The following is a 14159-nucleotide window of genomic DNA, read 5'->3' on the forward strand; positions in this document are numbered from 1 at the left end:
TCTGGTGCTCGACAGAGTGATGAGCCTTCAGGTGACCCAGCACCAGCCCCTGCCTGAGGACCACTGCATGAGAGCCGCTGAGAACTGACTGGCTGAGCCCAGTCAGTCCCTAGAGCCATAAAAAATAATCATAAATAATGGTTATTATAAGTATATGCCACCAAACCATGGCAATGGTATCACCACTGAGTCACGGAGGTATTTTTGTGCAAAATTTTCCATCACTATAAAAAGGCCCTACTTGATTGGAGGAACCACTGAGGAGAGAGAGAAGCTACCTCTTAATACTCTCATGGGGTCCTTAATTTAAAAATAATCCTATCGTGCTCACTTTGGCAGCACATATACTAAAATTGGAACAATAGAGAGAAGATTAGCCTGGCCCCTGCACCAGGATGACAAGCAAATCTGTGAAGCGTTCCATATTTTAAAATAATAGTAATAATAATAATCCTATCTTTTGTTTGATAACAGTGGGGAGAGCTTTTTGGACATCCCTTGGTTCCTTTCCATGGACTACCATCTCTGTTTTTATTGTTGTTATCGTTTCTAGTAAACCTTTTCTAGAAAGTACACAAACTGTACAGCCTGATGAATTTTTACAAACGAACGCACATGTAACCAGCCCTCAGATCAAGAAACAAGAAGAGGCCTTCCCTGGTGGCGCAGTGGTTGGGAGTCCGCCTGCCGATGCAGGGCACACGGGTTCATGCCGCGGTCCGGGAAGATCCCACATGCCGCAGAGCGGCTGGGCCCGTGAGCCATGGCCGCTGAGCCTGCGCGTCCGGAGCCTGTGCTCCGCAACGGGAGAGGCCGTAACAGTGACAGGCCCGCATACCGCAAAAAAAAAAAAACAAAAAAAAAAACAAGAAGAAAAAAAAACCTTTCTAAATGTTTCTAAAGGCAGTTCCTCTGCCCAGATGGAACTTTTTTTTTAACTTATTGAAGTAGAGTTGATTTACAATGTTGTGTTAATTTCTGCTGTACAGCAAAGTGACTCAGTTATACACATATACATTCATTTTCATATTCTTTTCCATTATGGTTTATCACAGGATATTGAATATAGTTCCCTGTGCTATACAGTAGGACCTTGTGGTTAACTCATTCTATAATATTTATAATAGTTTGCATCTGCTAATCCCAAACTCTCAGTCCATCCCTCCCCCACCCCCCTCCCTCTTGGCAACCAACCACAAGTCTGTTCTCTATGTCTGTGAGTCTGTTTGTGTTTCACAGATAAGTTCATTTGTGTCGTATTTGAGTTCCACATATAAATGATATCATATGGTATTTGTCTTTTTCTGATGTGCTTCACTTCGTATGATAAGCTCCAGGTCCGTCCATGTTGCTGCAAATGACATCATTTCATTCTTTTTTATGGCTGAGTAGTATTCCATGGTATATATGGACCACATCTTCTTTATCCATTCCAGATGGAACTTTTAATGCTGACTGGAATTCTCTTGGCCACCCTTTGTGGGTGGTACCTGTCCCCTGAAATACAGGTCACTGAGCATCGTTTCATTTAGCAAGTGCTGCGTAACAGACCACTCAAGATGCAATGACTTAAAACAATAACCATTCCTTTATTATTCTGGCGGCTCTGGGGATTGACTGGGCTCAGCTAAGCAGCTCTCAGGGGCTCTAGTGCAGGTGCCATCAGGCAGTGGTTGGGACTGGGTCATCTGAGGGCTCACTCACTCCTCTCTGTAGCACCTTGGATGGGGAGACCCAAACGGCTGGGGCTCCCAAGCATGTCTATCTCCCTGTGTATCTCCAATGTGACGACTTCAGGGCAGCCAGACTTACATGGTGACTCAGGTCGTGGTGTGCTGGAGCTGGCTCGCACCGGATCCTGGAAGCACGTTGTGGACAGCTCTTTCCAACGCCAAAGTCCAGGGACGTCGTGTTGGTAGCTTGCTGTCAGCCATGGAAGGTATATTCACACCACAGAAATCAGCAAATGTTACAACCCAGACTCTTTTCTTTTTTTCCCCTACAGAGCCAGTTGTTAAACGTTTTAGGAGCACACCACTGGACTCACGGCTCCCCATGCATGCATCCCCAGAGAGTCAGGCAGAGGCTGTATCCTCTTTCCTGACCCAGCCTCTGAAATCCCTTAGCAATGTCACTTCTGCAATGCTCTGAAAGGCGAAACAATCCCAAAGGCCTGCCCGTGTCAAGGGGAGGGCTGTGGACGCCACTCCTTAATGGAGAATGACCAGTTCCTGGAAAAGAGCACATCAGTTTGCATACGTTGTTATAACCATCTGGGGAAGATGTCTGCCATGCATCACAGGTCCCTGGAAACCGAATATCAGTAGCATCCCCCAGTCACTGTGACAACCAATACAATATCCTCCCCACCAAACACACCCACACACACACACACTCCCAAACACCCTAGCAGCAGGCAGCGCCGTGCCATTCTGACCCAGCCAGTCGTTGGCATTCAGCCGTGTTGGACACGTTGGCTACAAGGCACCTCGTGGTCCTCAGGAGAGCATCACACACAAGCATTTTGAATACCCAGGGCTCGTATGGTACATCACGTGAAGGTCCTTGCCCCTCAGTGAAGTCTGGCTGCCCTCGTTGTGTGAGGGGACCACCCCCAGCTCCAGGGATCCCCTGTTTGCCAGTGATCGGCACACATCCATACCGGGCAAGCGGGTGGATTCGCTTGTAAGTTGCAGCTAATTATTAATGCAGCTAATAACCACCTGGGGCAAAGCACACCCTAGTCTCTAAAGCGTGTCTCCACAACTTCAGTTCTCTGTTGTGGGGGTGAAGGGGAATCGGGCTTTGTGCCACGTCCACGGACCACTGGCTTGATAGAGCCTTAATCCTTAACAAGACCTTAATCAATTTATTTCAAAATAGTAACCGCTGACATGAATGGAGCACTTACTGGCATTAGATAGTATAACAAGCATTAGATCATTGAAGCCTCTTAACCCAGGGCAACCTCCAAGGATTGTTTTGGACATTAAAACACGGTGATGGGATTCAGTGCGATGATCCAGCTTAAATGCTCGGCACGGGTGGTTTAGTCAGGGCTCAGTAAATGTCACCAGATGAAAATATTGTAGCTAAATCGTTGCTCACCAGCTTTTTATGGTGTGTAATAATAATAGCAACTAACATAACTTAGTGTCTAATATTATATCAATACCACTTTTATTTATGAAACACCAGCGATTATTTAAGCGCTTTACAAATAAATATTAATTCGTTTCATCCTCACAATAACCCTATGAAGTGGGTAAGGTTAACATCCTCATTTTCAGAAGAGGAAACTGAGGCATAAAAAGTTGAAGTGATTTGCCCTTGAGGCAAGAGGCTTAGCTGGGACTCAAACCCAGGCTGGCTGGACCCAGGCATGAGCATTTCATCACTAAGCTCTTCTGCCCTGATGGGGAAATGAAATGCGTTTCTCACTAGGTCTTGAGCTATTCACTGAGTTCTTGTTAAATAAAGGTGTTTCACCTTGCTATGCCTCAGTTTGCTCATCTGTGAAGTGGGTTTCTTTAGGGAAGAATAAAGTAAGAAAATGGGAAGGAGGAGGAGGTGATGGTCATGAGGCCCTGAAATTGTAAATAATGTGGCCAGGGACAGTCTCATGGAGAAGTTGACATCTGAGCAAAGATTGAAGGGAATGTGGAGGTGAGCCAAGAAATGCTCTGGTTCCAGGTGGAGGAAACAGCCTGTGCAAAGGCCCTGAGGTGTGGAGGCCGGTGTGGCTGGGGCAGAGTGAGTGAGGGGGAGATGAGGGCAGGGAGGTGATGGGTACAGATCGTGTGGGGCTTGTGGGCTGCATTGAGGACCTTGCCCTGACCCTGAGTGAGGTGGAGCCACAGGAGGGCTCTGAGCAGGGCAGGGACAGGACCTGACTCAGGTGTTCACACCTGACACCTGGGGAAAGGAGCAGGGAGACAGTAATGGTCCAGGTGAGAGGTGATGGAGAATAGAGGAGGTTCAAAGACTCATCCCTGGGACTTCCCTGGTGGTGCAGTGGTTAAGAATCTGCCTGCCAATTCAGAGGACACGGGTTCGAGCCCTAATCTGGGAAGATCCCACATGCTGCAGAGCAACTAAACCCGCACACCACAACTACTGAGCCCGCGTGCCACAACTACTGAAGCCCACACACCTAGAGCCCGTGCTCCGCAACAACAGAAGCCACCTCAACGAGAAGCCCATGCACCCCAACAAAGAGTAGCCGAGTAGCCCCCGCTTGCCGCAACTAGAGAAAGCCCATGCGCAGCGACGAAGACCCAACGCAGTCAAAAATAAATAAATTTGTTTTTTAAAAAAAGACCGATCCCTGACACTGAAATCAGAGGGAGGAGGAAGGAACAGCTGAGGAGACCGACTAGGAGCCACAGGCAGACGGGAGGGGTCCAGAGAGACATGCTGGCCCAGAGCCAAGTGAGAAGAGCGTCACCTCACTGTGTCAGGTGCTGCTGACAGGTCAAGCAAGGTGAGGATTGAACAGTGACTACTGCCTCAGCACCAAGGGGGGGTCATTGGTGACCTTGACATTTCAGGGTAGAGAAGGAGGGCAAAGTCTGATTAGAGAAGGTTTGAGAGAGAATATCAGTAGAAAATATGGAGGCAGTGAGTGGGACAACTTTTTGGAGAAGATTTACTATAAAGAGGAGCAAAGAAATGGGGTCAGAGCTGGAAGGGGAGGTGGAGTCAAGAGGAGTTTAATTTGTTTTCAAATGAGAGATGACTCTGCGAGCTGACGGGAATGATCCAGTGCAGAGGGGGAAGCTGAAGGTGCAGCAGACAGAGGGGAGAACTGTGAGACGGTGACCTGGGGTGGGCGCAGTCACGGTGGGAAAGCACAGTGGTACATGGGCGGTGGGGGTCTCTGGATGTTCACTTCCCATCGATTTTAGTTTTTCTGCAAAATAAGAAGCAAGGAGGGAATTCCCTGGTGGTCCAGTGGCTAGGACTCCATGCTTCCACTGCAGGGAGCATGGGTTCGATCCCTGGTAGGGGAACTAAGATCCCCCATGCTGCGTGGCGCGGCCAAAAAATATATAAATAAGAAGCAAAGAGAGAGTGAAAAGGTGGAAGGAAGTGTGATGTGTTGGGGATAGGGGAGAAGGTGTGAAATAGTTATCTACAGAGAGGAAGAGCAAGAGGATAAGAGAAATGTAATCTGATTGCCAGGCAGCACTGTGGGTACACTTGAGCATCAAGTGCACAAACTTAAAGTGAGACCAGCCAGTGGAGTTGTGTGTTGTTCTTCAGCTGCTTTAAACTGTGCGGGTACAGGCACAGGTAGGTGGAGGGCTGGATTTAACCGGGGCACGCGTTGGAAGAAGCCAGAGGAGGCAAGGGTGTATGCAAAGAATGTTTTAAATGATTAACCAAGGAATTTAAGCTGGATAAGGAAGACTGAGGACTTGAGGGGGTGTGGGGCAGTGAAAAAGAGGTAGGGACAAAGGATGGGAGATCATAGTGGGTTGGAAGGACTGTGTGTGTGTGGGGAGGGGGTAGGTCTAGGGCACTGGAGGGAGAGAGCTGGAAAGAGAGGAGGTGATGCGTGGGGAGTGAGAAGCCTGAGACTGAGGTTCTGAAGAGGCTGTGGTTACTGAGACAAGGTGTAGGTGCGACCACGGGATGGAGGGGCTAGAAGAACAGCTGGTCAGGGAACAAGAGAGGCCTGGTGGCAGAAGGAAGGATCGTCATCCTGGATACGGAAATCACCAAGAATGTTGATAAGAGCAGCTTGAGTGGCTGTGAGCCTGGAGCTAAAATCATGGAGAAGTGAGGGGTAGTCATCTGGGTCAGCAGATGATGATGACAAGGTGACAAACGATCTACCCTGATGATGAGATTCATAGCTGCGGCATTTGGGGGAGGATGGAGGGAGAACCTCTGGAAACAGCACCAGGGAGCAAGGAGATTTACCCACTTGGAAGGCCCACAGGACGGCTGGGTTCTGGTTAGAGCAAAAATGTGACAAGAATCTTCAGCGAAGGGATTGAAGAAATAGATTTTGCTGAAGGACAGGTCCTGGATGCCAAAGGCCCTAGAGTTGGGACAGGTTGGGGGATGGGATGGGAATGGTTTCCTCCTCGGTGGATTTTTCTCATGGGTCTTCAGTGTGCATATGGTCATATGTAAAGTGCTTAGCCAGACACAAGTGCACCGGCCAGAGACAGAAGTCGTGGTTAGCAGTCCTGGTGGGGTCGTGATCAGGCCAGGGGTTTGTTGCTTGAGGGGGAAAGGTGGGGGGAAACCGGTCCCCGTCCAGAGCCAAGTGGTAGGAAATAGATGCTGCATTTTCTTGGTTATGACAGTCCCCCGGTCGCCCGTGTACCTGGTGAGGTCACGGTCAAGTCGCAGGGGACTTGCGTCCTGGAAGGAGAGGTGGAGGGAGGCCGGGCTGCTCTGACCCGCCGACCCCTCTCGACCTGCAGGACTCTGGCGGCCGGAGATGGGCGCCCGGCTTTCGCGGCGGCGGCTGCCCGCGGACCCGCCCATAGCCTTGGACGCGCTGCCGCCGGAGCTGCTCGTGGAGGTGCTGAGCCACGTGCCACCGCGAGCGTTAGTGACACGCTGCCGCCCAGTGTGCCGCGCCTGGCGCGACGTGGTGGACGGGCCCACCGTGTGGCTGCTGCAGCTGGCCCGCGACCGCAGCGCGGAGGGCCGCGCTCTCTACGCGGTGGCCCAGCGCTGCCCGCCCAACAGCGAGGACGAGGAAGAGTTCCCGCTCTGCGCCCTGGCGCGCTACTGCCTGAGAGCGCCCCTCGGCCGCAACCTCATCTTCAACTCCTGCGGAGAGCGTGGGTGCCGGGGGCAGGGGCTAGCAGCAGGGGCGGGGAAAAAGAGACCAAAAGGATGTGTGGCCTGGGGACCCAGGCGAGGTGGAGTGAGTGGGCGCGGCCAGGGTGAAGCAGACAGGGGCGGGGCCGGGAGCAAGGGGACGTGGTCGAGGCTCTTGGGAAACTGGGTGGGAGGAGCCAGGGGCTGTGGGCCGTATAGCGAGCCAAGATGGCTGGGCGAGACAGAGCAGAAGGATCCAGGGGACTGGGCCGGGAAGCTATGCTTGAACTGTAGATTAGGTGGGCGCGGTTAAAGGGGGAGGAGCCCGGGGAGGCCTGGGGAGAAGCCGATTGGGTGCTGGCAGGGGCGGAGCTCGCATAGAAATATAAGGTCGTATTGAGAGGCTGTGGGGAGGGGAATGAATGAGTGGGTGGGACCAAGGGAGGAGGGGCCCGGAAGCGGTGGTGTAAGGAGCCCGGGGCGGGGCCAGAATTGAAGCCCAGTAGTTTGAGAGTGAAGGGAGGCAGAACAGGGGGCGGGGCCTAGAGAGGCTGGGGAGAAGCTGAGTGGATGGGCAGGGCTGAGTGACGCCGTTGTGGGGTGGGACCACGAATACAGCCTGCTGGGAGGGAGGAGCTGGTGGGCGGAGCAAGCTAGGTGGTGGCGGGTTCTCTGCGGGGCGAGCTGGCGGGCGAATTCCTGGTGTTCAACCCTTTTATATCTCACAGAGGGCTTCAGAGGCTGGGAGGTGGAGCACGGCGGGAATGGCTGGGCTGTGGAAAAGAACCTAATACTGGTGCCGGGCGCTCCTTCCCAGACCTGCTTCGTGACTTCTTTCGAGTGAGTGGCCCTTGATCCCTGGTGCGAGGGAGGGGGACTCTACCCTACCGTCCTCATCCTCACCCTCACCCACTTTCAGCCTCTCCTTCGCACATTCATTTGTTCAGTCAGTCAACCAGCTAATATTTGTTAAGGGCCTACCAGGTACCAGGCACTGTTTTACATGTCAGAGACACAAGGAAAATTCAGAAAGATCAGGAACCTGCTCTTTTTTCATTTGCATTTTAGATGTAGGGTTGGGGAAGCCATTAAACGCATAAACAGTAAAAAAAAACAAAAACATAATAAACATTTAGAGGGCTTACTCTATGCCAGATGCTTTACAGTAAATTTTTAAATCCTGGCAATAACCCTATGACACAAATACCATTATTATAAATGGTGGATCTGGGATTCGAACCCGGGTAGTCTGACTTCAGAGCTTCTGATGGTGATAAATGCTGTGAAGACATAAAAACAGTTTGATTGGCTGATTCTCTATCCTCATACCCCATACCCATTTTCCTTGTGCCCTGCCCCCACAGTCAACCATTCTCGTGGCATCTAGCTTTCTAGTAGTTACCAGTATATTAGGGGTGACGGGATATCTCATTGTTATTTTAATTTGCATGTTTCAGTTTACTAATAATTAAACATCTCTTCATGTGCTTGTTAGCTTTTTGGATTCCCTCTTTTGTAAGTTGCCTGTTCATATTTTCTATTAAGGTTGATATCTTATTCTCGTTGATATACAAGAATTTCTTGTATATTCTAGCTGTCAGTCCCTTGTCCATCCTGGACATTATAGAAATCCCCCACTCTACCATCTGCATTAACTATGTCCATGGTGTTATTTGGTATTTACATATGATCAAATTCATCTTTTTGCTTTAGAATTTGTTTTTTGAAATTTTGTTTAAAAAATCCTTCCCTACCCTTAGATCCTAACAGTGTTCTCTTATACTCTCTTCTAGTAACCTCATAGTTTTATCTTTTACATTTAGATCTTTAATCCACCTTGAATGTGATGTTCGGTAAGGATCCAGTTTTCTTTTTATCCCCCTCCTTATATTGAGCCAGTTTCCCCAACACCATCTACTAAAGAATCCTTCCCTTCCCCCATGGAATGGCGGTGCCACCTCTATCATTTATGAAGTTCCCATACAAACCTAGGTCTGTCCTTGAGCACTCTGTTCAGTTCTGGTCAATTTATCAGTTCTTCTGATAAATCACTATTTCTGTTATTATGGCACATTGAAATTCGAGGAGAAGGACTGTTTACAAAGGTGCAGGCAGAACACAAGAGATACTACAGGACTCTAGGCTAGTAACAGTGGGGGGAAGGGACTTTACCACCCCTAGGCCTGGCAGGGGTAAGGGGAGGAAGCAATTACCGAAACATGAAGACAGAGAAGGCTGGGAGGAGAGGGCACTGTGGAGAGGGCCCTTTCGTTGAGAAATACAACAGTCCCACGATGATCCCTTGGGAGGGAGCCAGGAGAATAAATACCCTGATTTCACTCTTTTCTCCCTTCTATCTGCTGCTGGAGCTTCCCATTGACTGACCCAACAGGAAGTAGAGGGTAAGGGAGACCCTTCCATACAGGCAACACAACCTTAGACCATGGGCCTCTTGGTGCTTGAGGAGACCCCAGAATTCTCTGCTCAGATGTCTAGTATGTGGGCCTCCATTTGTATTCATGTCCTGGTCCCCATAAATATTAGGGGCAGGCCTGCATACAGTCAGCCTCCTGGAGTCCACAGCAGAGTGAAGGGTGGAGGGGATCTGAGAGGCCAGTGGGGTTGCACAGCCCGTCATACATCTTGTCTGGTAGAGCAACCCTGATGGGCTGCTTTAGACAGGGTAGTCAGGGGAGGCTTCTGGGAGGAGGTGATTTCTGGGCTGACTTGAATGATGGGACTCTCTACCCCCCCACCCATCCTATCATCCCCCCTTCCTAGATGGTGCTTCAAGAGGCAGCTTGTGGACTTGGTGATGGAGGGTGTGTGGCAGGAGCTGCTCGACAGCTCCCAGATCGAGATCTGTGTGGCCGACTGGTGAGTGGAGAACCCCCCGTGGTGGCAGCAGTTCTGCAGAAGGGAGTCATTTCACACCCCCATCGACCCCACGGGCTGGCACTGCTACTGTGCCCCCTTCATAGTGAGGCTGACAGAGGGGAAGCGATGCTCTCATAGTAGCAGAGCCAGGGAGGGGCGGAACTTTGGTGAGCCCAGAACCCCCAGATTCCTACACCCTCAAGCTCCTCCCCAAGGTTGTGGTTCCTCCCCAGAACACCATTACCTCCCCACCCCCATCCATATACACCTGACCCACAGCCTCCTGAATCTGCCCCCAGGAGCACCCAGGCTCTTCCCCCAGGCCCTGGCTCCACCCCAGGGGCACCTAGGCTCCTCCCCCTAGGTTCCCAGGCCTAACCTCATCAAAGTGCAGGGAGGCCAGACCTCAGTCGCCCTCCCCAACCCAGAGACCTGAGCGGGTGGTGAGGCTATCAAGGCTCACTGCCACCCGGCAGGTGGGGTGCCCGGGAGAACTGCGGCTGCATCTACCGGCTCCGGGTCCGCCTCCTGGACATGTACGAAAACGAAGTGGTCAAGTTCTCGGCATCACCCAACCCGGTCCTTCAGTGGACTGAAAGAGGCTGCCGACAGGTGGGTCCAGACTACCTTCCCTCACCCAAAGGCACACCCACCTCTCACCCTGCTCAAATTCTGCTCTCAGCACTGCTGGGTATCTATAACAACAGCTAACAGTCATTGAACCCTTATTACAGGCCTGCCCAAGAGTTTCACCCATTAATTCATTTCATTAGCACAATGGCCTCATTGTTCAACAGACATTTTTGAGCACCTACTGTGTGCCTGCTATGCTCTAGTTGCTAGAAATGCAGCAGTGAACCGAAGTCCTTGCTCCATCCCCATTCTAGAGTTGGGGAAACTGAGGCATGGGAGGTTAGGTGACTGGCCCGAAGTCACCCTAAAGCGTGCAGGGCCTGATTCAACCCCAGGCTGGCTCCTGAGCCTAAACTGTCATGGTCATCATACCTCACTTATCAAAGTAACCTTTTAGGTGGTCTTTTGGTTTCCATTCCTGATCTCTTCCCACCCACCCCCAACCCAACACACAGACTCAGCATCCAGAAAGCTCCTATTAAAAAGTGAGTCAGGGGCTTCCCTGGTGGCGCAGTGGTTAAGAATCCACCTGCCAATGCAGGGGACACAGGTCTGAGCCCTGGTCTGGGAAGATCCCACATGCCGCGGAGCAACTAAGCCCGTGTGTCACAACTACTGAGCCTGCAGTCTAGAGCCCGCGCACCTAAAGCCCATGCTCCGCAGCAAGAGAAGCCACCGCAATGAGAAGCCCGAGTACTGCAACAAACAGTAGCCCTCGCTCGCCGCAACTAGAGAAAGCCCGCGTGCAGCAATGAAGACCCAATTTATTACAGCCAATGAAGACCCTATTTATTACAGCCAAAAGTAATAAATAAATAAAATAAGTTTATTTTTATTTTATTATATTATTTTTTTTGCGGTACGCAGGCCTCTCACTGCTGTGGCCTCTCCTGCTACGGAGCACAGGCTCCGGACGCACAGGCTCAGCGGCCATGGCTCACGGGCCCAGCCACTCCGCGGCATGTGGGATCCTCCCGGACCGGGGCACGAAGCCGTGTCCCCTGCATTGGCAGGCGGACTCTCAACCACTGCGCCACCAGGGAGGCCCATAAATTTATTTTTTAAAAAAGGTGAGTCAGACCACGGATCTCACCTGCTTGTAACCCTTCCGTGGCTACATCTCAGAGCAAAAGCCAACATCCTATCATGCAGCTATAAAAAGGAATGAAGTACAGATTCACACTTGAACATGCGTGAGCCTTGGAAACTGTGCTAAGTGAAACAGAGGCCAGACACAAAAGGCCACTATTGTATGATTGCATTTATATGAAATTTCCAGAATAAGCAAAGCCATAGAGACAGAAAGCAGATAGATTACTGGTTGCCAGAGGATAGGGGGAGGGAGGAATTGGAAGTGACAGCTAAGGGATTCGAGGTTTTCTTCCTAGGGTGATGAAAATGTTCCAGAATTAGTGGTGATGATTGCATAACATTACGAATATACACACACACACAAACAAAAAAACCACTGAATTGTACAGTTTTAAATGGTACATTTTATGTTAGGTGGATTTTAGCTCAATTTAAAAAATTAAAGAAGATTAAAAAGCCAGAAGCCAGGGACTTCCCTGGCAGTCCAGTGGTTAAGACGCCACGCTTCCACTGCAGGGGGCGTGGGTTCAATCCCTGGTCAGGGGAACCAAGATCCCACATGCCAAGTGGCGTGGCCAAAAGAAAAAAAAAAAAAGTCAGAAGCCAGAGTCCTTCTGTGGCCGATCTCAAAGGCCCCACACGATCTGCCCGCTACCTCCCTGACCCCACCTCTTACTTCTCCCCTCACTCTGCTCCAGGCACACTGCCACCTCAGGGCCTTTGCACTGACTGTTCCTCTGTCTGGAACACTCCAGATCCCCACTTGGCTCCCCTGCCCCATCAAGTCTCTGTCATCTCAGTGGGGCCCTTGCTTTACAATCCCACCCTCCTGCAGTATTTCCTCCGCCCTTTCCCCCATCTGTCTTCAGCGTCACAGTCTAGACTCAGCTTCGCCAGGATATGATCTTTTGGCTGCTTTCTTCACGGCTATATCCCCAGCGCCTGGAGCAGGGCCAGGTACCTACTTGGTGTTGGGGAACATCTGTTGAGGTTGCGGAGGAAGAGGAGTCCATGGAGCCTCACTCCCTCACTCTCCTTCCCTGCACAGGTCTCCCATGTCTTTACCAACTTTGGCAAGGGCATCCGCTATGTGTCTTTTGAGCAGTATGGAAGAGACACGCGTTCCTGGGTGGGGCACTATGGTGCCCTCGTGACCCACTCCAGCGTGAGGGTCAGGATCCGCCTGTCCTAGCTAACCAGCCTGATCCAGCCTTCGGGGACAGACTGCCATCTGCCAGACACCATCGTCAATCAAGGTCGGCTCTGCAGCCACGAGCCAGAGGATGCCCGAGGACAGTGGGGGTCCCGTGTAGCCTGTTCCCGGAATGTTTCCAGTGAACCCCACTTGCTGCTGCTTCAGCGTGGTGGCCCCCATGCTATTCGAGAAACCAGGGATCCAACCAGGCTGGTCACTTGCTTCCCCAGCTTCCCAGGGGGAGTGTCAGAGAGTAACTCAGAGACCTGTACGTTACTTGCAAATTTTTTTCTCACATGTGTGGATATCAGTTGACAGACTGAGTCAGAAAACAAAGGCCAAACCAGGATTCCAGACAGAGGAAAGCTGCGGGCAGTCGTGGACAAGGACTCTTATCAGCGTGCTTTGGGGGCAAGGTGATTGCTGGCAGGGAGCAGAGGTCCTTGAGGGGACCAGCAGCAGCCTCAAAGTGAACTCTTCCTGTTGTTTTGGGGAGTCTCTGGGATTTGGCAGTGGGGCCCGTGCAACCGCCTCCAGCACCACGCCCATCAGCACCTCCCCTCTGGGCCAGGTGCCATTTCTTTGAGAATTTCTGAGGCCAGTTCTGTGCTGACCCCCAAACTGTATCCTCCAGCCCCACCTCCTGCTCCTGCCTCGGGGGCAGCTCGCCTCCTGTCAGGCGACAGCCTCCTTTTCTCCACACTTGAGCCCGCTTGGAGATGGACCCCGGGAGCAAGGCATGCTGTGAAGGAAAGCTCTCCTTTCCCCAACTGAGCGCAGCCAACAAGCTCGCTCAATAAACTCGGTGCTAAGCATGACGTGATGGGGGATTTTTGTCTGTAACTGATGCACTTGTTTGCCCCTAGCTCCGATCCTAAAAGGCCTTGTGGGATGTTTCCAATCGTGAGAACTTCAGGTGTGCTAAGTGCCGTGCAAGAAACAGAGGTGGGCTTTGAGAACCCAGAGACGGGCTACAAGGGCTCACCCAACAGCTCCTGTGCCCGATCTCAGCTGTTCTCCCAGCAGCTCTCACGGAGGCACTGTCATCACTGCCATTTAGTCCAGACAGAAACGGGCTCAGAGTTTAAAAGGCCTGCCCAGCGTCACCTGGCCAGGAAACAGGGGAAGCCGGACTTATACCAGACATTGGGTTCCAAAGCCTGATGATACAAGCTCAGCTCCCCAATTTTCAAACCTAACATGGCCAAGCACATGATCGCGTGAGGGCAGCATCACTCTCAGTGCCATTTTCCAAGGGAGGAAACTGAAGCCAGAGGGGGAAGCAAATACACCCAGAGTCACAGAACAAGGAAGAGGTGGAGGCAGGATGTGAATCCAGGTGTGTGTGAGTCTGAGAATAACAGAAGAGCAGCACACACCATTAATCCTTGCAACACCCCTTCGTGGCCAACATTACAATTACTGCCACTTTTCAGATGAGGAAGCTTGACAGCAGGGCTTTCGTGCCCAGGCCCTCAGCCTGCAGGAAGGGGAACTGGGCCTCAGTGCTGCCCACTAACTCCAAAGTTTAAAACAGAGTGGCCACTGCATGTGTTATACACATAAAGCACCCAGT

The 14159-nt window shown here is 51.4% G+C and overlaps 1 protein-coding gene across 3 annotated transcripts; it reads left to right on the forward strand.

The window, feature by feature from the left end:
• Positions 1-6457: 6457 nt before the first annotated feature.
• On the forward strand, positions 6458-14010 carry LOC309836252 (F-box only protein 17; the record flags this gene model as incomplete). Of its 3 annotated transcripts, XM_082676150.1 has the most annotated exons (7): positions 6458-6806; positions 7515-7626; positions 8580-8639; positions 9156-9188; positions 9568-9663; positions 10140-10275; positions 12437-14010. In XM_082676150.1, the coding sequence occupies 7 exons, from the start codon at positions 6458-6460 to the stop codon at positions 12578-12580; spliced, it is 930 nt and encodes a 309-aa protein (XP_082532276.1). In that variant the 3' UTR covers positions 12581-14010. The 3 variants fall into 3 exon arrangements, with proteins under 3 accessions (XP_082532276.1, XP_082532278.1, XP_082532277.1); XM_082676152.1 differs by lacking the exons at positions 9156-9188; positions 12437-14010 and adding an exon at positions 10838-11031 and having other exon boundaries at positions 8610-8639; XM_082676151.1 differs by lacking the exons at positions 8580-8639; positions 9156-9188.
• Between the last annotated feature and the right edge of the window lie 149 nt (positions 14011-14159).

This window comes from Grampus griseus, assembly GCF_964374135.1.
Source record: "Grampus griseus genome assembly, chromosome: 19".
NCBI lineage: Eukaryota > Metazoa > Chordata > Mammalia > Artiodactyla > Delphinidae > Grampus > Grampus griseus.